Source organism: Lissotriton helveticus, chromosome 5_1, assembly GCF_964261635.1.
Source record: "Lissotriton helveticus chromosome 5_1, aLisHel1.1, whole genome shotgun sequence".
NCBI lineage: Eukaryota > Metazoa > Chordata > Amphibia > Caudata > Salamandridae > Lissotriton > Lissotriton helveticus.
The window spans coordinates 605,345,204-605,371,083 of record NC_136065.1 but is presented as its reverse complement, the minus strand read 5'-3'; the positions used below and the strand labels follow the sequence as shown (position 1 = coordinate 605,371,083).

Genomic DNA, 25,880 nt, shown 5'->3' with positions numbered 1-25,880 from the left:
ATTTCATGCGCGCAGGACGAAAAAAATGTTTTAGTTCCCAGATTTAAGAAATAAAAGTGGGGTGGAAGCAGCTTCACACTTTGAGCTTCTAAAATTTGGAACACCCTCCCACTCCATATTAAAACTGCCCCTACATTGCTTGTCTTTAGAAAGCAAGTGAAAACCTGGATTTTTAACCATTAGTTCCAAACAGAGCTCTTTTCAGTGATGCTCCTGCTGCTAGCGCCAAGACACATCTGGGAAATCGAGCGCTTTAAAAAACTATTAACATAACATAGGTCATTTAAGTAAATAACACCACAATCTTGGCTGGATAGTAATATGATGTGTAAAGACTGCAGTTCCATTTAAATTACATCTATGTATTCCCTAATATTTTATTCATCACATCTCTAGTCAAGGAAAAGATTTTATGTATTCAAATAGTTTTCATATAAATTGTCTTAAGTTATTACTGTAAATATACCAGAATGTGACTCTAGCCTCACCAATTAGATAAGTATCTTATGCTAGGCTCTCCTGCCTTGTAAAATAAAAAAATAACGAACACACACGCACGCACACACACAGACACACCAAACGAGGTGAGTTTTGTGAATATAGGAATGTACGTATGGGGAAATGCCATACCATGGGCAAATATTACCACCTCTTGAGAACAGGGAAACATTTTGAAAAGCTGGCAATTTAAGACGGATGATCTAGCATTACCATTTACTAGTACATTTATTAGTGAAGTGACATCAATTTACTGTCACGTATTTATTGCAAGGCTTTTTAGTAACTGTTAGTGGTACTGTATCTTTATGTATTTAATATAAACTATCAGGCAGGACATCTGTTGGTTCTCATTGAAACTGCAGTCTTTCAAATGTATATAATACCTAAGATGTGGGTGAATTTATCGCTGGTGTACATCTCTTGAATGGAAGCTTTTTAGGTGAATTTACATGTTTTAAAAAAATAATTTGTTTGTCATCTTAGTAGCCAACTGTTCTTTGATGATATACTTTGGTTCTTCTTCAGTGGAGAGTCATTACAAGTCATACGCAATGAATAGTCCCTTCCCCATGCTGAATCACAGAACACTTTTATATAGAGCATATATTAATTAAAATATAAGCTTTAATTTTTAAAAAAGATCATCTCATCCCACTCACTCTACTACATCTTCTTCACTTCGTCACCACTCTGACTAGTACAGATTCCCCGAGAGCCAGGATTTCCTCTGTTGATGACGTGTCCAACTTCAATGAGAATTTGGTAAGATTGGCCAAGAAAGTTAATATACCAATTTCACTGGTCTGCCCTAAATCTTCAGTCATTTTTGACACTCTACATCCCCAATCTTCGGCTCGCCTTTTGCTACATGGTTCCAGGAATTCTTGAACCTGCAGTGGAGTTGTGCCTCACTCCAGCTTTATCCAAGTCTTCCCTTCATGGTACTGAACAAGACCCTCTCTTCCTGCATGCAAATCCTGAGTCTGTCATAATAGCGGCAGCACCAACAAAACACCATCCCACGTCACCAGCCTCCACAGTGTCTCTGGAGACGGAAAGTAAGAAGATGGATTCTGTAGGGAGGAAGTTCTGTGGTCCAGCTGCCACTGCTCTTCTTCGATGAGATGATAGGTCTCTGTGTGGAACTATTCAGAGATTTCAAGACATGTTACCTTGATACCTGATGGTATCTAGCCAAGTGATCAGAGCCGCTGCTGATGCTGCCGACCTAGCTGCCCATGGCTACTGTCATGGCCAGACTCTTTGCCGATCTTTATAGCTCTGTCTCACAGGTTTAAAGCCGTAGGCACAACAAAAGATTTAGATATTCCTTTCTCTGGACATTTGGCGCTCATGGGGACAAAGAAATTCAGCACAAGCTTACTTAGTTGGAAACACTAGAAGCCGGTGACTTAAAGAAATGTAAGGATTGCAAAAAACATTCCTTAAAAGTCATACAGCATACTTTTTCTACATCTGAGGATTTGAAGCCTCTCAGGGGCCCCAGCAGTCCCATCAACATTGGGAAATCTTTCAGCGATGAAAGGAAGAGGCAGCAAGCAAACATCAGCAGCTGCAGGAAAGCCACTCTTCCCCCTCCTCCTTTCGCCACTTTGTTGGGAGGAAACCTCAGCAATCCTCTAGTAGACTGGAAAAAGATTATGACAAACAGATGGGTGTTGACTATTAAAGAGAATGGCTATTCTCTGAGGTTCAATTTACCACCTCCTCCCATTTCTTTTAAGAAATCTTTTCAAGATCATCAACACTTGCTTAGTTTGGAAGGTAGCACCCTCCTCATCAAAGATGCAACAGAACCTACCTGCCCTAATGCACCAGTAAGATAAGGGAGTTTACTCCTACTAGTTTGTGGTTCAGAAGAAAGGGCCTAAGCAGGAATATCATCCTATTTTAGACCTTAGGACTGTGAACAAGTTCCTAAAGAAACAGTTTTCAGATTTCATTCCTGGCATCAATGCATCTTTTTAGTTTCAAAAACTAATCTTCAAATGAGGCTATTGCTGCAATGCCTGCAGGCTCAGTGGTGTCAATTCTTAGGCAGTTGGGAGAACAAATTGTCCCTCTGACAAACTGCAGTTCACTCCCTCACATGGTGGTGCTGATCGTCAGATCTTCTAGGGTGTGCCTTTTCAGCCAGAAACACCATCTCTTCATCATGACAGATGCTGCCCAGGCCTCAAGGGTAACTCTACTGACTGGGGAGATGTATATGTTTTGGCATGTCTGGCTCTTAGGGAGCCCAGGGACCTCGGCAAGCTGACTAGCTGTCATATTCTGGTCAATAAAGCACCACAACTTGTCCTGTAGCCAATCAACCATATAACGTGCCTGATTTACTAGATAGCAGAGACAAATATTCGGGACTCCCAGGCCCACATGTTTCAGGAGGCATGTACTAGTGCCGTAACTGAGCTGGGGTTTCTTCCCTGCCCAGGTGAAGGCTTTACAAATGTCAGTTAACTATACCAGTTCAGCCTTCGAAAGGGGGAGCGGAAGCAGCTGAAACATATAAAGGATATTAGGGAAAGTAGACCAGCTTGAAGGAAGCAATCCTCCCTACCCGCGAGAGGGCATGGAAACGCCAGTAGGTAATCTGTGCTTTAGGAGAGCGTGCCAGGTGTTTAAAATTGCTGTGCCCACATGTTTGGAAATCCGAGTTTAAGATCACCCCTAAATATGGGAGGGAGTCAAGTGTCCATTGGAACTGGGTCATTGCTTGGAGTCTACATAGAAGAGCCCCCACCTACCACCACCAATCTCAAGGATTTTCCTGTATTAGTTTTGAGGCCCGCAATCTTCTCATATTCCTCCAATAATGGCTGCATGTGTCCTAGGGTCTGTCAGTGAAAGCAAGATATTATTAGCAAAGGCAGAGAACATAAAAGTGTCTTGGTGATAATGTACCCCTCGTATTTCCTCTGTCTCTCAGATCTTCTGAAGAAGGTGCTCTAAATATAGGGTGAACAGCACAGGAGAGGGAACAGTCCTGTTGCGTGCCCCTCTGAATCTGAATGGGTCATGACTTAAAGCCATTAACATGGACTCTTGCCAGGGTGGGGGATAGCAGGCCTCCCCCAGCCCAGAAATCAAGATCCAAAGCCGGCTCTCTCCAAGGTGGCCTTCTACAAAGACCAATCGACCCGGTTGAAGGCTTTCTCAGCATTGATAGAAAGTAGGAACACCTCCTTGTGGCGCTTCCGTGCAATGTCTTTGAGGTGGACTGTCCGTCTGGTACATCCACGGGTAGACCTAGATGGGATGAATCCCATTTGGTCAGCATTGATTAGGCTGGTAAGATATAATTCCAGGTGGGTCGCTATGATTTGGCCATCATTTATGCACCAATGTATAGTAGGAATGTCATGCTGCAAGAGTATGACTAAGTCGGATCTTTGTCCAGTTTGACAATGAGCGAAACCGTGGCTTTTGCCATCACGGACGACAGGCCACAGGTCTAGGACATGCTATTGTAGAACTCTGTGAGTAAGAGTGCCAGCAGAGGTCCACAGAGCTTATAAAAAGCAACAATACATCTGTCAAGACCCTGTGCCCTGCCCAGGAACAGATGTTTAATGGCTCCCAGGACCTCAGTTTTAATAATGGAATCATCTATGGCCTCTCGGTCACGCTGGGAGAGGCATGGCAATGCAAGGGACTGGACATAGGAGTCCAGTGATTCTCTGTATTGGCCACTATAAAAATGAAGAAATGCTTCAGTTCTCTCCTCGTCGATGGTGCACAGAATCTTTGCATCATTCTTCATCTCTTGAATAAAGCCCCTAGTCCTCTAAGCCCAAAGTTTGTTAGTGAGGAAGGGGCCCGCTTTATTGCCCCTTCATTGAATTGAGCCTTCAAGTGTGCCAGAATATAGTTACCTTGTTATGCTCCAGAATGCAGATTTGCCAATGTAGGGACATAAGGGTTCGCCATAGTATCTTAAAGGGATGGGATTTATGATGTTCTTTCGCAGGCATGAGGTTGTCCCAAAGTCTAAGCAACTCAATCTCCCTCATGCCTTTCAGGCAGTAGCCTTCCCTAATGAGAATACCCCAAGCCATCGCCTTCAGTGTGTCCCAGACCATCCACGGACATACCTCTTGCAAGAAACCAGGGCTCTTTGCAGATGCTCCTCAAAATGTGTGCCCCCATTCAGACTACTAGATGCTGCATTTTGACTCTGACAGTGCACTGAAGCCTGCTAACCAGGGCCAATGCTCTCTCCCTAAAACTGTTCTGTGAACTGTCAATCCCAATTGACAAGCAGATTACCCTCGTATAAGTTCCTAATATATGATACCAGGGGTACCCAGGGCATAGGTGGGAAAGGGGTCCCTAGGGCTGCAGCATGGTTGTGCGCCACACAGGTGGACCTAAGCAAACTACCTACAGTAAGCCTGGCATTGCATCCTGCAGGAGCAGTGTCAACTGCGAACCAGACTGTGCCCTCACCATGTTTTGCACACTCAAATACACTGTCTTTCATATAGGTCAGGCATCCCTAGGGAAGGCCTCCTCAGCCCAGGAGCAGGGTGCAGTATGTTAAAGGTGAGGACATATAAGTGCAAGCCTATATGTTCCTATAGTGGCGTTCCCCATTGGAAACCACTATAAGTGTTAGCGGTCCATAGGATAACATGGGCTACCACCTGGGCATTCTCAAAGTTGGCAGCTCCATTATATCGCCGAAATAGGTAATGTTTGGTATCAAACAATGTGTCTTATAACCCTTGCCACAAATCTTGTGTCCTGGGTGATGAGGTATGCACTCAGATGGTGACCTTAGAGGTTGCCCACCTGCCTGCCTCAGCATCATCGTGCTCCGGCTGGTCAGCCCACGCATTCCCATCTCTGCTGCCACCAAGACTAGATTTTGACCTGCTGACAGGCAGTGTGAACACTCCTAGGAGTCAGGAACAAAGGCTTGGGCAGGAAGGTGGTCACACCTCTTTCCTCCCAAGCTAGCTAGCGAAGTGGCACATCAAGGCAGTGAGCTTCAAAGGCTGCACTGCCCGATATGCATCATGGAAGGCTCCCAGTGGAGGAAACAGCCCTCTCCCTGCCCAAGGCACATTTGCACCGAGGCGGGTGGGAAATTAGCTTTGCAGGGATGTGTACACCTCAGAAGGCTAGCCACACCTCAAGGGTGAGCAGCCTGGTCTGTACAAAACAATTTGATTCCTGCCATCTTTAGGAATGACAGAATAAAGAGTTCTTGGTCTAAACAGTTCTGGATCTAAAAGGTGACCTACACCACCGGATGTCGTCACCTCTAGATGCCCATTGGCTACTAGCTCCAACAGCCCTTCCTTTAGGATTTAAGGGACCTCCCCCCGAAACCTGAACCTCAGATCTGAACAACTTGCATCAAGGAAGGACCAAAAGGAGACCCATGTTGCTGAAAACAGAACTTTGCCCACAGTACCAAAGCTAAAGATGGATACTTCGTTCCTGTGGTAACAGACTTGGAACTGAGTGAACAACCCTTGTCCTTGTCTAAAAACTAAGCACTCCTGAAGGGAAGGACCCCTGTGGAAGACAAAAGCACCCTCAGACTCCCCTGAACTAGTGGCACTAGTCTCCTGCAAACTGCTGGTAAAAACACTCACTGGATCAAAAGAATCACAGACCATCGGGTCCTCCATGGGATCGCCTAAATCCAGGTGGTCCAGTGCATTGTGGGAGTTATAGTCTCGGCTACCACAAAGTTTCAGGCCGCTACCTCACACCCCGGGACCAAGTTAATTTCCAGTACCTTTTCGCTGTGCTTACCGCTACCAAGGCTTGTTAGCTGCCAATCCGGAAACTAACCTCCACACTCAGTGCTGCATCTACAGGGAACACTGTACAACCTTCAGCCAATGTCAGCATCTGTGCATCTGTTATGTTTTTGCATTCTGTTTCCTGCAGCCCGTTGTAAACAGTAAAAACAGCATCCTGCAGCTCCTGTTACAGCACCAGGAACAGCCAGGACAACTCTGCACTGGACTCCACGGGATAGGAAAAATGGATCCGACTGTCGTTGCTTGGTCCAGGGGCCTACATGATGTTAACCCTGAAAGGGTTCCATGTAACTCGACCTACAAGTGACCGATTGTCACTCGTGGATTTTGTCATTGACAGCAATGTTATATTTTTCATGTATTATTTTTAGGCTATCTGGTTTTAGGTTTAAACCTATAATAACTGATAAAACCCCACTGAAAGGAAAATAGCCATGACCAGCATAAACACATAAACACTGAAAAAACCCCTTTGCAACCACAAACTAAGTGCCAGTTTAAGAAAGGAAAAGATGAGTAAAAGAGTCAGTTTTATTTCGTCCTGAAGGGGCTAATACTATGTAACTTTGTTATACAAGGCAGCAGCAAGAAAGACTGGGCTAACATTATCCTGCTTGAGTTTTGTTGTTTAGGGATATCACTAAAACATTGTTTTTTCTTCCTTTTGCTTTTTTCAGTTTTGTGGTCTTTAGCCTAAAAATGCAGTGTTTAGAAACACGTTTTAGGTCTTATTTAGTTATTTCATAACCTGTAGACAATCAGAAAATTACATTTGATTTCACTGATAGGTAAAATGGCTGGTTTCATAAGAACCTTTTCCAATATGTAGCATCACATTTACCCACAGACAGAGAATGGGTGAAATGCTTTGATACATCAGCCCACTTTTCTAGCGAGTCACTATTGATTGTAGGTGAATTGCCAAACACCACAGGCTTTGAACATTCAATGCAAGGTGTTGTGACCGGTATATAGGAAAAGAATGTTGTTAGCAACCATCTGAGATAGTGGTGAAAACATGACACCAGACGTTTGGTAAACATGGAATGCAGTGTCACTTGAAATGCTGCTGCAAAAAGTTCCTACCAAGTTCAATAAAGCTTGGAGTGAAATTGTTTGTACTTGCAGTAATTCAGCTACTTATATGAAAACATTATATGACGTGCTGTCAAAATCGATACCTGAGCTGAAGTGCTTCCCTATAAGAAATCCTGGTCACTTGGTAGATGGTATGCTGAAAGCATCTTTACAATCTTCAGAGTTCATGAAGAATGCAATTGACTTTGTAGTCCATTCTGGTGTACTGTTTTGTTATGCCCAGGTACTAAAATGCAAATATTTCTAATTTTGAGATTTGTGTGGCATCAAAGAAAGAGTCATCCTAACTGTGTCATTTAGCTGGTGGGCACTTTTAGTGACTTTGGAACTGCAACAACTCCATGTTAGAAGTCTTGCCACTTGGTAAGCAAACAAAATAACCAAAAAGGGGGGAGTATAGAGGTAACTGATAGAACCTACCTCCAGTGAGACTATATATATACAACCGGATTCTATCCTTTTTCCTACTTTTTAGATTTTAGTGTTTGCTCGTGATGTGTGACTCAAGCTTATTCCCAACTGAAGTCTGGGGAAAAAAGCACTATGTGTTTTTAAAATACTCCTCACACACTATGAATCCCATAGTGTAATGCTTCATCATTGGGGTCTTCCCGTCCTTCTACGGGGTGGGGCGTGCTTCGACCTACGACTACGTGGGAGCACATGATAATGTGTTGATAGACTATAAGTGTGATAAGTGAAGGTGATTTGTGTGGTAGGGAAAAGTGATGTTTAAAAATCCCCTGGCTAGTAGAAAAAATACACTTTATTCATATCTCTGTCTGGGAACGTTAAAAAGGGAAAGAAGAGAGTATATGTGAGTAATTTTAACTCTCTACTCGGTCGACATGTTTCGTTAGCAGTCCCCTAAGAATAGAATCTCGTTGTTTATATATACTTTGTAAGCAAAGACATGTTGAGGAGCAATTCAGGAATTTTTATTTTACAGTGTATGGGCAATGGCTTGCAATAATGCCTAGAGATGTCCCTTCACCGACCATGGCATTTGAAGTTAATGAAGCCTCATTGAGGTACTCTGCACAAGTTCTAGATCCCTTCAGAATTTTCTCCAGACTTTAAAAAGTACTGCTTCATTTTTGACCGCTTCAATAACCAGGGGAATGTGTGCCCAATTCAATGCATATGTTGCAGAATATGTCCTAGAGAATTACAATGTTCAGTTGCACCAGTTTTGGCATGGACAGCTATGTCATTGTCCTGAGTTAGCAAATTGTGTACTGGCTGTTTTGGCGTTGCCCGTCTCAAGTGCCAATGTTGAGAGGGCCTTTTCCCAGATAAACGTTTACATGTGAAGGAAAGAGCGAGCGCACATGACCAAAGACTCACTAAAGAAGTATTGTATGGTGTATTACAATAAGTTTGGTTTATAAAAATATATTTGTACCTCATATACCCTGTACACAAGCTGTCAATACACATGCACTATCAGTGTAGAAAGCAAGCAATAATTAAAAGCAAAACATTCCATTAACACCAGAAAAACACTGTTTCTGTTTTTTTTAATGGCGCGACAATTTGTAACAACTGATACCATTGTTTTTTTTAAGGTATTGAAAACACGGGAAAAAAAACTAGAATTTACCAAAAATAGAAACTGAAAAAAGGAAAGCCTAAATATTTTGCACTGATTTATTAGTGCTTCAAAAATCTAGACCTCTCGTTATATGTATGCTATTCTGTTCATATTGGTGTCTAAATTAAGATAAAAGTACACTTTATTTTTATAAATTGGTGTAGGATTTCTCTTGAGTCGTGTAAATTACTTATCGTTCATGTTGGTACTCTGAAATGCTGAACACATGTTCCTCTAGTAAAGCTTGACTGCTCTTTGCCACTTTACCACGATTTATTTGTGTGAATCCTAGTACCATTGTTGGGGTATCGTGACAGTATTAAATGGTGAGGACTAACCCCCCACACCACATAATACTCAACTTTCCTACACTTTCCTGTATGATCGAGTTAGATGTACTCTCAGAAGGCAGAGGTGAGTTCCTGTCAAGCCACAGGGTCTCTCAGCAGAAGCCCCACCTATTTGCCTGTGTTGGACTGCGCATATTTAGAGGGATCCATACCTGGCCATAGTGTAATATAATCATTGGGTCTTGAACTGCGTCCTCCATTTGTGAGAGGAGTCTTTGATCTAGTAGGAGTGTTTTGTTTGGACCCCCTGTGCTTGGGGGTCCATTGAGAGTTTGCCTTGTGCCGAATGCTCGCCCTTCAGGGGAAAGGCAGGACTCATGCCCACTGGGGCAAAAGCCCAGCACAAAGATGAAAACAGGGTGGCTCACCTCAGGCCCCGCAAGTTGCGTCTAAGCATCTCAGGGCACTTCATGGGCATCCCGTCCTCAACTCTTTCCCACCTTGTCAATGCGGTGTCCAGGCTGCACTTTACCCAGGGGCATCCATCGTCAGGTGCCAGGCCAGCCGTCTCTCTGCTTGCCTCAGCTTCCTCAAGATGCAGGCATCTTTGACCTGGCTTCACCACCTCCTGGTCCTCTAGCAGAGTAGCATACGAGGGCTGCCCATGCTGCGTAGAGGCTACGATAATCGGGAGGCGCATACCAGCAGGACGCCACTTTCATGGTCGGCAGGGAACGCCCAGCAAACCTCCGGACAAAATCCACCACTGGCCCTACTCTTCGCTCCACCACCACCACCACCACAGGGTGCCATCAACGGACCAGCGCTGGAGTCCAGTCACGTTCTCCGGGCCCACTCCTACAGGGCCACACCCCAGCAATCTGAGGCCCCTGTGGACCAGTATGTGCCAGCCGCGGCCACTTTGATATTGCGGTGTGAGGGAGTGATTAGGAGCAGCTAGGACAGGGTCACCACAATGGGGCTGCCGTCAGCTGACAAGTGCTGGATACAGTAGCGATCTCCTAGCCCACTCCTAAAGGTGCAGCCCGCCAGAGTTCACCAGCCTGGCTACGCTGCAGCAATTTCAGGCTGGTGCAGACTAGTCTGCGCCAGTTGCTGCCACCTTCATATTGTGGTGCTAGGCAGCGATTGGGAGCAGTTGGCACAGGGCCACGGGCGCTCCAGGGCCACTCGGACTGTATGTGGGGCTGCCACCTCACAAATACATTCTTGGCGCATCAGGATTGGGAAGGATTCAGCCCCAGGATTGAAGCTCTCAAGTCAGGCGTCTGCCATCTTCAACTCCTGGTCACGTCCCACTGTTTTTATTTGGGTGGGATGGTTCAGTAGTAACTTACACTTGAATTTTGTGAATAAGCAAAAAAGTAGTAAACATAAAAGTGTCAATTATTCAAAAGTGAAAGTTACCTTTGTGAATCAGGCCCAATGATTTTTATAATTTGTTTTAGAACTATACACATGATAATAGGATAACACATTGTTAGAACAATCTACAGCTCATGCACATTTTATAGTGGTGTTTACCTTCCAGTTTGTCTTAAAAAGTGGTCTTCATATTCTCTTAAAACTTTGCGTAGCCGTTTCTTATCAGCTCGGGCATCTCTCAGCTGATCAAGTAGTTCAGGCCTGTAATAAATATAATTAAATATGCTAAAAATACTACACAAAAGTGAAATATTTCACAAATTGCATTACATAATAGTGTCAGTTGCAGTTCTGGGTGAGGATGCCTGCCTCCTGATTGTTCTTCCAAAGTTATGACCTTAAGGGATGTGTATACAAGAAAAATGCGGAACAACAATGTAAAAGACCCAGGGCCAGATGTAGGTATCCAAATACCGGTCGGTAACGGCCAAAAATACCGATGTTCGGCCGTTACCGACCGGTATTTGGATACTGAGATGTAGGGCATTTCAAAATACAGATTCGGTAATTTTACCGAAATCGGTAATTTTACCGATTCTGTAAATTTACCGATTTGGTAAAATTACCGAATCTGTATTTTGAAATGTAGGTAGCACTGTAAACAGTGCCACAGGGCTTTAAGGATTCGTTATTTACCACCAACTACAAGTTGGTGGTAAATAATGAAAACCTTGGAAAAAAAATTTTTTTTTGCTTTCCCAACAGTGCCATGTTGCAGACATACATGCCCTTAGGGCATGTATGTCAGCAACATGTGAACCCATACACAATTGAGGGGTGCAACAGGGTGTCAAAGTGACACCCTGCCACCCTTCAATGTTTCCCCCTTTTACCGAATCGGTAAATACCGATACGGAAATTGGCATTCATTCCTATGGGCCTCCAGGCCCATAGGAATGAATGGCAAATACCGAATCGGTATTTACCGATTCGGTAATTACCGAATCTGAACGATTCGGTAATTTGTCACCTACATACCATTTTCCGAATTTAAAATACCGAATCAGTATGATTTGGTATTTTAGCGTCGGGAAAATGGAATTACCTACACCTGGCCCCTAGTGCTTAAAGAGTCTGCTCCAACCTATAATACACCTTACAGTTTATAGCTAACAAAATACATATTCCAGGTCTCTCCCGGCAAATGTTTAAATTCTGGTCAAGGAGTGATAAAGATGAACATTTAAAGGGGGTTATTTAGAGTTTAGGGAATATTGGATGCTTGCCAAAAACTGGCAGCTGTGTCCTCCGCCCTATTTAAAGTGTTTTCAAATGTATGCACTCTAAATTGAGGGAAAGGGACAGTTGGCAAATGTTCTGTAGGTGTTCAGCACCCGCCGTACTCTAAATCAGCCCCTGGGTCTTGTACCCAGTGGCTTTCACAGTTTTGTTGCGTGCTAAAGGCACTTAAATACTATGTTAATTGAATGAATGCAATTTCCTACCTTTCTCTGTGCTTTCTAATTTGATAATGGTGACTGTTAGAAATGGGGCTCTAGTTGGCAGAGGGTTGCACCCTGTCCAAGTACGGAGCACAATCCTAGTCAGGGTATGTCAGTTTCACAGCCTATATTAAGCTGTGCTCACCCTCTTGTAGCTTGTTACAGAGCAGTCAGGCTTACCCCAAGAGCCAATGTGTAAAGTATTTGTGCAACACTTCACACAGTAGAACAGTGGAAACACCAAGCAAAAAGAACCCACACCAGATTAGAAAAATATAGCTTGTTTTAATAAATAAGGTAAGACCAAAACATCAAAAATCCTGTAAGTAAATCACGATGCTATTATGAATAAAGTGTGTTAAACGAAAAATAAACAAGTAGTATTTCAGCACTGGGCTCCTATTAGAGTCTTTACGGTAATTTTAGCCCAGTCTTTAACTCTTTACAAACTTGTAGGCGTTAATGGCAAGGGAGCGCTGAGTTTGACGTTGTGACTGCTCGGGCCCATAGTAGAAAGTACACCAGTTTGATTGTTGCAGGGATGCGCATCATCTGGGTTAGCAGGGGAGCAATGTTAAACTTTATAGCCCACAAACCTGGTCTCGTTGAAGGATGTAATGCTGATGGTGCTTCTTTTTAGGGAATTAAGGTAACTTCGTCTGGGGCTAAGCCAGTTGCCTCCGCTGTAGGAATGGAGGGACCGTAATGTGGGCAGAGAAATGCTGCGGCACCAGCGGTGGCGCAGAACACAGGAAGGGGGACGAGTCCCTGTGCCCCCAAGTGCAGATGTGAGTAAGCCTCACCACCTACCATGCTTAATGCACTTATGGGGACCACGCGATTACAGTTACCAGGACCACATGGCTCCCCAAATTCACAGTACCTCTCTTGTGGGCGGGATGACACAAGCAGGCCCTGTTTCCGATGGGGACTCTGGTGCAATAATCCCCTCCCCGCAGGAACCAATTCTCTCATTGGTTATAGGGTCTTCCAGCCAGACGTGGGAAGGCTAGGTCAGGCCAGAACAAGTGCTGGCAGTTGAGGGTGCGCCTGGTGACCCAATTGAAGAGATTTAAAAATGACCCAGCGCCCAGTCTGAACACCAGGAAGACATTTATGTCCCTGAGTCTTCCACCACGGGAGGCAAGCTTGGCAAGCCCTTGGAGTTCCAAGGGTTACTGGAGGTAGGGGGCAGGATTCTTCTTCCTTCACGGCAGCAGGCAGCTTGTAAACACAGCAGAGCACAGTGCAAAGTGGCAGTCCCTCCTGAGAACTCAACAATCAGCTTATAGCAGGCCAAAAAAAGAACAGCAGTGGCAAAGTAGCAGTCCATCCTGGCAGAGTATCTCCTCTTAGGTGCAGAGTCTCCTCAGGACCCCAAAATGACCTACTTTGGGGTGTCAGGGAGCCAGAACATATACCAAAAGGTGTATTTGAAGTGGGGTGGGGGCAACAAAAGTGGCCTTTGAACCTCACAGTGTCCCTGCACTTCCTTCCCTTGTTCCAGATGCACTACAGGGGAGAATGCAGCTCTTTGTATGGGAACAGGCACAGCCCTATTCAGTGAAGGTGTCAGCCCCTCCCTCCCAATCTACTGCAGGAAAGCCAATCAGCCTGGTGATGGACTGTCAGGATGCAAATGTCACACCACAGCTCTCTTTGTGTGACTGTCCAAAAGGAATGCACAAAGCCCAGCTGTCATTCTAACCCAGACGTGTATTCAGAGACAGGCAGAGGCACAAGATGGTTAAAATAAGAAAATGCCATCTTTATAAAAGTGGCATTTTAAGACCTACAGCTAAATTAGTTTGCCACTACTGTGAGGCCATGTCCTATCAAAGACTATCATTGGGATTCATTAAAACACTTTTAAATCTGTAATTCCTAATTAGAAACTAGGAGCTAAATCATGTTTTATCTCTATGGAATGGTAATGATAAATCCTCTTTAGTAGTAAAATTGGATTTGGTATTACTATTTTAGAAATGGCACTTTTAGAAAGTAGACATTTCTCTGCTCTTAACTTTGCTCTTTGTGCCTGCAACCTGTCTCCACTGCACATCTGGGCTGGGTGACTGCTACACTTTGTGCATTCTCTTTAGATAGCCACACACACAGGGAAAGTGAATGTGATAGAAGACTCAGCTGCATTTGTCTACACTTTGATTGTCTTCCTGGGCATACATGGGGAGTGGCAGCTAACACATTGGAATAGGCAGTGTCCTGTATCCCCCACAAAGGGCTGATTACCACCCCCCACCCCCCCACACACACAGACAGCCTGGCAGACAGGGCTGGGTGAAAGGGGACCTGTGCACTTCAAGGAGCTGCATTGAAGTCACCCCCCCCCACTTCAAAGGGCCATTTGGGTATAAGTATTGGGGCTATGACCCTACAAAGCCAGTACACTACTGGACCTGGGAAGAACTCTGCTGGAGTAACGACTGCTATGCTGTAAGGATTGCCACTTTGCATTGACTGACTGTTCTGAGGAACTGCTTCTTTGCCCTCGCCGCCAAGACCTGGAACTCCCTCCCCACCCACCTACGGCAGACCCAAGACCTTCAGAAGACTCCTCAAGAACTGGCTCTTCGAGCAGTAGCAGCACCCCCCACCCCCAGCACCTTGAGACCCTCACGGGTAAGTAGTGCGCTTTACAAATGATTGATTGATTGATTGATTGCTGATCCCTGCCCTGCAGTGGACAAGGACTGGACCCATCACACTTGAACCCAGGGTGACTCCAAGGGCTTGCTGGCGTATCTCCTGTTTTCTGAAGTCTCAAGGATGCAAAGACTTCCTGCAATCCTGCTGTTGGACTCTGCCATCTGTGAGTCCTACCCTTGCCTTAGGTGCCCCCTCCAGTCCTGGGAAGTGGGTTCTGCAGCTGTTTTGCTACGAAACCGATGCATTGTCACCACTGCGCTGGTCGGAACAGACGCATCACCCTTTCGATGCAGACACAGAGGTTGTTCGAAAACAGCGTTTCTATAGCCTGTGCAGCCCGACGACGACACTGTGCGTGGCTCGACGACGATGCATTGCCTATATTTCAACAGAGTTCGACGACGATATAGCGACCTGACTACGTGGAAAAGATCAGCGCATCGTGCCCTCAGTGTCGGCGCTTTGCTACATCCAAGGTACTTTTTCAGCTGGACCTGTGTGAGTCTCATAGCCGGCCTGCCCTCCATTTCGGTTGGCCTGAACTTTGGATTTACCGCAGTCCCTTGTGACCTCATGTAACCTTTTAGCAATATTGACTTTAAAGAACTGTTTTTGCATTTATTTATTTTACATTCAAATCTCGACCTCTATTGATTGGATTTTTGTTGCTTGGTCTTGTTGTACTCAGATACATATTTTCTATTTTTCTAAACCCGTGTGGAGTGTTTTTGTGTTGTTTTTATTGTGTTACTGTGTGTGTGTTTGTGTGTGTGTGTGTGTATTACACAAATACATTACGCATTGCCTCTTAAGGTAAGCCTGCCTGCTCTGTGCCAAGCTACCAGAAGGCGAGCACAGGTTAATTTAAAGTGTGTATCTAGCTTACCCTGACAAGGATTGTCGTCCCTACTTGGACAGGATGCAACCATCTGCCAACTAGAGACCCATTTTCTAACAGTCTCCCACTCCACATCAGAGCCTTTCCCCTCTTGAATTTTACAAGATACTGAACACCTGGCTTTTCCATTAACCAACCTACCATAGGCAGGACTAAGCACATACACCTGCTCAGTGCCAGGACTGCCTTGTGGGTGATAGTGCGTTTTACAACTACACTTAACAATCACACTGCGTACTTGAAGCTATATTACATTATGATCAGGTCCACTCAGACATATCTAAGAGGGTGCAAACGATAGAGCAGGTCTCTTCCATATGCTGAATCAGAATGTAAGCATATTTGTATTCGCTTGCCTTTCTTTTGTTATTGGATAGTTCAAGGTTTATTTGAGTCTCATTTTAGTAGGAGTAGGTGTGAGGGGGAACAAGGATTAGGTGTCAATATGCTGGCAGTGGTCCCACCAAGTGACCCAGATCTTTCTATGTTTGTGAAATACATCCTCTGGCTTAATAGATTTCTTTTGCAGAATGTGAGCGGTGGTCCATGCCACTTAGCCACACCTGCAGTGAGTGTGCCTCATTAGCTGTCCATCTCCATAGGATGTCTTATGCTACTGAACAGCTCATTGTTGTTAGTGTGCGGGTAGTAAGTGTTCCTCCCAATATGCCCAGAAGAACTATCTTCGGTGTGAGGTTAAGCTACCATCCTACAGCTGTTGACCTTGAATGTTTTGTCATTTTCCAGTAATGTTGGTCAGTACCACGTGTTGTGGCACCGTGTGCAGGTTGGAAATGCACCCCTTCTCATCTTCCAAAACCTTTCTAGAGTATAGTAAGTTTCATAAAGGTAACTGAATTAGATGAGGTAAAGGCAGACATAGATAGCCAAAACGTGAGAGGCCCTGTAAGCCTTTTGCCATTTTTGATTCTCAAACGAACCTAAAACCTCCTCCCAACTTGAGCATAAGAACCCCGAAGGGTTTTCTTTTTAAGCATTGTGGGTGGGGTGTTGATGCCTATGTTCGCAGGGGTGGCTAGCATGTGCTTTACATTTCTGATCACCAGCACAACGTTTCTGTTTTCTAGCCATCAAAGCTCAAATTCCAATGACAATTTTTTCCCTTTCCCCTTACCTAAATATTGCAATACTTGTAAACCGACCGAAAGACTAGGTCCTAATACTATTAAAACACATTACAAATTTCTGTATTTAATCAACTATTTAAATCAAAGTTGCTTATACCTATTAAAGTATAGAGTGAACTGCAAATAATATGAAAATGATGTCAAACATGAAATATTTCTAGTAGTTTAAAACAACACTTAACAATCCCCCTCTGACAATGGATTGTTAGCTCTCTGAATTGCAACAGTAACACCGTAAGGTGCAGCATTTGTCCTATTTATCCTGCTTACAAGAAGACAGCAGCTTTGGGGCTTTTGGAGGTGCGCTACTGCTGACATAATGTAGATACAAATAGGATTATTTGTTGGAATTTGAATAATCTCTAAATATTTATATGATTGACAACACTGGGATGGAAACGCAAGTAATGTTCGGTTTCATTTCGAATTGTAATAGGTGTCAACACAAGTGACTTCCAAGGGAAGGGACTTACATTGTGGCCTCGTGCAGGTTGGACATGGACAAGGCAGGCTGCTTGACCGCTCTCCGCTCGTCCATCGAGGAGATAAACATGGGTTCACTCTCTTCATCGGAGCAGCACGAATGTTCATCACTTCTGATTTCTGATACTATTCCACACGATAACTCTGGGCAAGTTTGAGAAGAGTCGTCATCTGAATCTTCTTCTTCCTGCTTGCAAAAATAGATATGTTTCAGTGTTTCACATGGATGAAAATTCCCATACAGCAATATACCATCATTCCACAATGCCATCCACTGGTACTATTGTCTACTCTAGAGGATTGAAAAGCACCAGAGTTATGTATCCTGCCCTCAACCTCATCACAGATGCACTCCAACCACCTCACATATGACAATAAACGGTCAGTGGGAAAGACGGTGGTCTACACTAATTATTTATCCAATATTTACTCTATTGTCTTCTGTATGAAAATTGCCTCATTACTTTCTGGTAATGTTCACTAACAAGTCCATATCTTCCTCATACTAGTCCTGCTTGCTGCCCTCCATCACCTTGTCATCCCTTCCATGTCGGAGTGTACCACAAAGTGCTTAGGGCGAAGAGGGGAGTTAACGGGTGGACTAAAAGTGAAGAAAGACTAAAGAAAGCCTATTGAATGGGCTGGGAGAGTCTTTTTTTTTAATTAGAAAGTAGTTGGGAATGGGAGTCCAGGGTTGAACTGACCTATAGGGAAATCTGGCAGCGTTAGAGAGGACAGTCTGACAAGTGAGTCAGAGAGCTAATTTTGTGGCGGTGTGTGATGGTAGGTCGGATTTGTGGTTGTGTCACGGCTGGTTTTGTGGATATCTTGGTACAATTACTAGGTGGCAGCACTGTGCTGGTGATGGCAGCAGGGCCGGACTGGCTACCAGGCATTTTGGCATGCTGCGAGCTGGGGGCGGATTTCGTTGATGGGGACCTGCGTGTGCTGAACGAAAATTGTTTTGCTTTGTTTATTTCGAAGCACACACAGGTCTCCATGAACTAAATTAGCCCCCACCGCAGTGACATCAGCCCCGAGCTCGGTAGCATGCCAAAACGCCCGGTAGCCAGTCCGGCCCTGGATGGCAGGTTGCACAGGTCATGCAGAGCAGCGTGGAGTGAGTGTCTCACATGGCATGCAAGGAGCTGAATCATGTCATTTCAGGTGTGCCATGGCAGGTGGTGCAGTTCTAATTTGTAAATAGATATACTGCCCCCGACTCACCGTGGCTACTGCACGTACACCTTCACCAAATTCTCCACTCTCCAACTTTATTCAGGCCCTTGTCCCAAGGGAGCTGAACGTGCCAATGAATGCCCACTGCCCTTTCCCACCCAAAGCTTCAGTAACAGCTGATTATCCATAGGTGGATAGGTGGGGCTTGGGAACATGTGAACTGTAGTCACTTGACTGTGCAGCTCAAACTCTAAAAAGGTATAATAAAGGGTATACGGTGAGAGGTGCTGACTGCGTGGGAGGTTCTGTCACTCAGTACTGTATAGGGACACAGTTGTGGAGGAGTTGGTAAACCAGGCAGACAAACAAGAAATTATTTGATATGCATTTTCTTTTTTTCCTGAGTAAACTGTTTATATGTTTTGAAAAAAATGCTATGTGGTGCGGAAGAGGAACATTCACCAGCTCTTTATCAACCGTTTTCTCATCTTCACTATTGCAATGACTTCTACAGTGGTTTACTAATGAAACAATATTCAAACTCCAAATAGTCCAGAACCATCCTGCCCTTTGTCTCCTGCTCAGCCTGAAACATGGCCACATTGCGTTCGAGGTAAAGGCCTTCCACTAGCTCTCTACAAAGGAAAGAGAAATTCATCCGGCCCATAGACAAAGTCTTACAAGGCCAAGCTCCAAATTATCTGTTGGTGTTGTTGATCCCTTATCTTCCCCACCTAATGTTGGCTCTCATGTCTCTGTGTAAAGCTCAACCCTGTGAAACTTTCTACTTCTGTCTTTACACAACGAATCTGACTTTCTCAAATTTAGATCACTAAAAACCATTTCTACAAGCAGGGTTCTGACAGCTCCCACACCCTCCTATACTTCCTTCCTGGTGCCAGTCTCTATTGTCCTCCTTTCCTTAGGCCTGTTGGTCAGATGCCTGAAACTGTTTTTCACACTTTAAGTCGGCAAACTGGTAACCAATGCTTTTATCACCTTTTTTCAGTATACATAATTAAGGGATTTCTTTCAGTTGATAATATCACTCTGAGAAACGTACAGTCCATAACTTGTTCAATTGTTAAACTTCTGTGTATCTAATTCATGGCACTCGTAATTCACATATTATCAGGAGTTTCATGAATCTATGAATGAATAACTCATAATTATAGAGCACAACTAAGACCGCAAAGGTATTCTGGTGCTTGCCTCCTAGAAAATACCTATCAAAAGCGTCTGATCGATCATGCAAGGAAGAGCCAAGTTTTTAATGCTTTCTAAATAGGAGCAGATCTCGAAGTGTTCTTATAGAAGGCGGAAGGCTCTTAAAGAGTTGAGCGCATGGGCATCAACAGGGGGCAAGAAGGGGCGCTTGCCCCCGCCCAGATCGCTGGTGCGGGCCATAGACCCGTGGTGGGGGTGCCATTATTTTTTGTAACGCTGGCACTCCAGCAGCCCAGTGAATCACTGGGCTGCTGGAATGCGAGCGATGTTACAAAAAAATAATGGCGCCCGGCCGCACCGCGGGCCTTAATTAGAGAATCTAGTACGGGCTACTGCCGGGCGGTGCGGGCGCCATTTTGCAGAGGCGGTGCTAGGTGCCTCATTTCATTGGTAGCTTACTGCTATGCTACTACCAATGACATTTAGCATAGCGCTCAGCTACCAATGACATCCAACTCGTCCCGGTCGGGGGTCTCACCAGCCACCTTGAGGCTCAGGCGTCATTGCAGGTAGCCGGGTCAGCACAGTCGTTGGGTAGCTGAGCGCTACCAATGATAGCAGCTTGCTGCATCGCCTGACATATGAAAATCGAGAGCTGGAGCAAACATACAGAGAGGGAGTTCAGACAGAGAAGCAGCCTCTCTGTCCTGTGCAGCGCTGCAGAGAGGGCCTGGGCTTTGAAATCAATGACTTTGTGTTCAGATTAGAACTTGAAGTTCTAGGGCTTTCTAACAACATCAGAACCACCCCACGCCTACACAGCCAGCTATGTGTTTTAGTTTGCTGACTGGTATTGTCTAATTGCTAAAACGTGGGGGAAAACTGAAGGAGAGGAAGGTAAATATCAGGGCAGAAGCAATAAGAAAAAATGGGGGGGAGCAGGAAAAAACAAGGCAAAAGAAGGAAAAACGGGGCAAAAGCAGGCTAAAACAGTCAGAACAATGGGGAGACTAAGGAAAAAGCAGTAAAAAAATATGACACATGCAGGAGAAAGCACTCAGAACAATGGGGGAGTGAAGAGGAAGGAAAAAGCAATATCAATAAGGCAAAAGCATGAGAAAGTACTCAGAAAAATGGGGGAGAGGAAGGAGAAATCAGTAAAAAAATGGGGCAAAAGTAGGAGAAAGCAGTCAGAAAAACAGGAGAAGAAGAAGGGAAAAGCATTAAAGAAAAAGACTAAAGCAATGCAAAGCAGTCCCAAAAATGGGGCAAATCACTTAATCTCACTGTGCCTACAAAAATGAATTTGCCCTTGTTTAAAGGAACTGGTGCTAATGTAAGGTGCTCCAATACCTTTGGGTGGTGTTGGTTGTTGGGGGCGCTCTATAAAACTTTGCTAAAAAGTAACTGGTGCTTATGTATAGCGCTCCAAAAGCTTTGGATGGTGTTGGCATTTTTTAAAACTGCACACAAAAAAGTAACTAGTGCTAATTTAAAGCACTCCAATACTTTGGGTGGTGGTGGTTGGTGGTGGCGCTATATAAAACTTCACTAAAAAGTAACTGGTGCTTATGTAAAGCAATCCAATCGATTTGCTAAACCACACAGATTTATTTCCATCAGTCCAGCAAGCAATTTTCATTGCTCTCACATTACCAGTGATCACTTGCACAGTGGAAAGGTCTTTCACACAATGAGAAGGGTGAAAACCTCGTTGAGGTCGACAATGGCAGATGATTGCGTATCAGGTTTGTGCATGATGAGCATACATAGAGCAAAAATTGATGAAAACAAACAACAGCTAATTGACAAAGTAATTGATACATTTGCAAAAGACTACATCCGTTTACAGTTCCTTTTTCGAGATCACTACACTAACCAGTGAACAAAAACTATACAAACCTACTTATTAAAAATGTGACTTTTAAATTTCAGCAAGACTGTACATGTATTCAGTTCCTGCAACAGTTATCCAGGTTAAGTTTATATGTTTTATTTTTCAATTTGGATGAGAACAGCTGTTATGTTATTTGAGGTAATATATTAGATTGTATTTATTTTAATATATTTAAGTTAATACATTTCCAAAATAAATACATTTTTCATATATCTGAATTCTCATTCGTTTGTGCACGTTAACACCAAATGCAGACTGACTCTACATGGTTTTTATAATGCAGTTATAGTGCCTTCAGTGTGCTGATCATATGTCTTCAATAGTAGTGACAAAAAAACAGATTAGAAATTGCTAATCAGACAATGGCAGCTTGATCCTTCCATTAAGCTTTTGCATCAGGTTTCTAAACCCTTTGCATGCCTGCACTTTTTTACTTTTGGCCAAGAGCTGCACCTGTCTGCAGCTCTGCTTTTTTCTTGCTAGAAGGTGTGTTTCCTGACCCCCATGGCTCCTCCTGCGCCCCAGTGTTTCTTGTGCCCGAACTGGCACACATCATGTCGGAGGACATAGATGACGATACAAATGTGCCCCCTCCCTGGATAAAAGTTCTGTGGACGTCGCCCTGACCAAAAAGGCCCAGCTGCCAGGTATGAATTTATGAAATTTGGGACTACAGAGAATATTAGCCTTTGAAGAGTGCTGATCCCTCGAAGGTGAGGAATGCTTAAATTTCCTTTTCAGAAAAATAGGATCTTTTTTATGGATTGCTTTGAAAACAATACAAAGCGATTTGAAGGCAATCTGTTCTTTCACCGGGAGCCATTGAAGCTCCGCCAGGGCTTGAGAAGATGATGAATGTCTAGGGACATGCAGAGCAATTTAGCAGCCACTGCTAGAACTCGATGCAGAATTTCTTGTTACCTTTGTTATGTGAAACTCCCAAAATGATGCCATTCCACCATATCTAAAAAATTATACATCATTCACAGTAAAAATGTACTGCAAATTAACTATTCACAATAAAAATGTACAGAAAATGCACAGTAACAACAGAGTGGCTTTTGTTTGGGGTGCTTTTGTTTTTGGTGCCATTTGTTTGGCGTGCAATGCGACTTTGTGTCATAAATTGATGCAAAAACGCATTTTGTGCTAAAATATAGCACAAAATGACAGATTTGCATTTTGCTAGATTTCTCCAAAATTTTAGCATAATTAAGAAAAACTAAATTAGGCGAATTTCACACACCACTAGCTACCACAAGATTTTTCAGTGCTTTGCAAACATCAAAATAAACCAGAAGGAGTTAAACTTACATAGCACTATAACAGCACCCGGCAAGTGGCACCATGAGCCTCCGTCCCGACTCTGTCCACCTCCATACATGACGACGCAGAGCCTCTTATAGGCGTCACACTGGTGCACTGACATCAGTTAGATTTTATGTGCCTCTTTGTCATGGATCCTGACCCTGGCTCTCAATTTTTTTTTAATTTTCTGAAAGTTTGTAAAAACAACAATTTGAGAATGTCTAAAAATGTAGCCTCCAAGTGCACAGGGTTGAAACCATGCCGCACTAGTTGCCAGCATTTTTCTGTCATGGACCCACAGAATGTCTGTTTTTGGTGCCTCCGAAACAAGTATGACTCCAAATCCTGCAACAAATGCTTCCTGACACAGGCAAAGGCTATCCTGAAGAAAGAAGCAAACCAAGCATAAGAAGCAAACCGCTGTTACCAAGCATAAGAAGGAAAAGCTTCTCGAATTGGGCCAAGAGGTTATAGTACATAGCACAGCTCACCGTCCACATCTACACTTATCTTCTGCTCACACTTTGGGAGGAAACTGTCTCATAAATAGGTCAAGGGCTTACATACAAACATCCACAAGTTACACCTTCATGCTTGCAGACTGCGAAGAGCTAGCTGAGAGGCTTTGACCTTCCATTGGAGGTGGTTCATGTCATTTGGATGTCAGAGGTGGTGGATGTCATTTGGCTGGTTGCCATCCTTCCACAATCAATAAACATAGGCCATTGGTCGTAAACTAGTGTGAAGTAAACACACAAGATGACCCTCTACAGACAAAAGGGCGTGATTTAGAATTTGATGTGCAGAGTACTCCATCACAAATGGACCCCAACCCTTGGGCTGTCTGCCTCATTTAGAGATGTGCAACCGTTGATAGAATACTTCCCCTCACTGCCAGACGGAGTAGGGCCGTCAGAAGAAGAACATTACACCACCCACCCTAATTCAGAAAAAACTTTGTGATGAGGGACAGGAAACAACAATAATTACCCTCACACCCTGGGAGAAATTTCCAAGGATCTGGGGGTCATTTGTTTTTCAGAAACAAAAAATACCACTTAGGGAGCTTGTCTCTGAGAACATACAATGTAATAGGGTTAGTGGATGGCTGGCAAAATTGACTGCTGCAGCCATCCATTAAACGTATAGTACATAATGAGATGACCACTCGGCCAATGATCATCTCTAAATTTGACAGAGTCCGCCATCCCGATGGAATCAGGTTGCCAAACCCTAAATCAAGCCCTAAGTTGTCCAATGTCCTTTTTTTTCTTCTCTGGCTCAGTAAGGCTTTGCTGTGGGCACAGTTAAAGGTTATTAGATTGCCCTTTCAGCCTTTCTACATTTGCCTGATGAGTCCTCTTTATTCAAAGCACCACTCTTTCCTTTAAATCACCCCTCTTTTTTTCATATCACCCACTGTGATGCGTTTCTTAAAACAGCTTTCACAGACGTTTCCCCTTAGCCCTTCATTATGCCGCTGTGGGACTTAATTGCAGCTCTGGCATTGTTGATGTGTGCAAATTTTGAGCCTCTTTATACATTTAAACTGGAACCTCTAACTCATAAGGTTGTGTTTCTCATTGCAACTACTTCCGCAAATTGCGTCAGCCGAGCTGCAAGTCTTGTTAGTCCAATCTCCACATATTACCTTTGTCCCTGACAAGCGAATACTAAGCACTCAGGCATCCTTTCATGTGGGCAGTCCATCACACTCCATTTGTGTCTCTGCCACATTCCTCCAAATTGATAGAGGCTACAGTAGTTGGATCCCAGATGGCCCTTAGCTGGCAGGACTAAGGAGTACGGCTGGATGATGATCATAGCCTGCATGGACGACATCTGCGCCCTCCTCACCCAGGCCACACACCAGCCCTCATCCTCCTGGACTTTTCAGCAGACTTCAACACCGTTTCCCACCGCACACTAGCCGCCAGACTCCATGACGCTGGCATCCAGGAAACAACCTTAGACTGGATTCGATCTTTCCTCTTTGGCAGAACACAAAGAATAAGACTCCTGCCCTTTCTCTCTGAACCTACAGAGATCGGATGCGGATTACCCCAAGGATCCTCCCTCAGTCCCACGCTCTTCAACGTCTACATGGCCCCCCTCGCAACCATCATCAGAAAACAAGGGCTCAACATAGTCTAACAGACGACAGCCAGTTCATCCTCTCCCTCACCAAGGAACCCAACATCACAAAGCGCAGTTTCCGAGAATGGGAAGAAAGACGTCGCAACCTGGATGAGTAGCAGCTGCCTGAAGCTCAAGTCAGAGAAAACAAAAGTCCTCATCCTCCACATGAGACAACACCTCGTGGCCCCATGCCCTCGGAAACCCACCCACCACAACGAACCACACTCGCAACCTCAGCATCATACTAGACTCTTCACTCACCATGAACCGCCAGATCAATACTGTGTCCTCCACTTGCCTCAACACCTTCAAATACTTCGCAAGACCTTCAAATGGATCCCACCCCAACGCCAGATAGACCATCACCCACGCACTCATTAACAGAAGACTGGACTACGGAAATGCCCTATACGCCGGAATCGACAAAAAACTCCCCTGCAAACTCCAGACCGTCTAGTACGGTGCAGCCAGACTTATCCACGACATGACCACATCACCCAACATCACGCGACCTCTACTGGCTCCCCGTCAAAAGAAGAATAACCTTCAACCTGCTCACACACGCCTACAAAGCCCTCCATAACACCGGACCCCAATACCTCAACTAACGACTCTCCTTCCATGCCCCCAAGAGAAACCTCAGCTCTGCCAACCTCACCCTAGCCATGGTCCTCCGCATCTACAGTGCCAGGGTGGGTGGCAGATCCTTCTCCTACCTCACAGCCAAGACCTGGAACAAACTCCTCCACTGCATCCGATGAAGCTCGACACTGCACCAATTCAGAAAGGACCTCAGGACCTGGCTCTTCGAATGACCTACGG

General features: G+C 44.5%; 1 protein-coding gene across 1 annotated transcript in view; it reads right to left on the bottom strand.

The window, feature by feature from the left end:
- FAM13C (family with sequence similarity 13 member C) overlaps window positions 1-25,880 on the bottom strand; it is a 794,386-nt gene that overhangs the window by 31,156 nt on the left and 737,350 nt on the right. The window contains exons 12-13 of the mRNA XM_078642967.1: window positions 17,359-17,555; window positions 10,830-10,931 (exon numbers count right to left, since the gene is read on the bottom strand). Of these exons, the coding sequence (XP_078499093.1) occupies window positions 10,830-10,931; window positions 17,359-17,555 (299 nt within the window). The remainder of the gene's footprint in view (window positions 1-10,829; window positions 10,932-17,358; window positions 17,556-25,880) is intronic.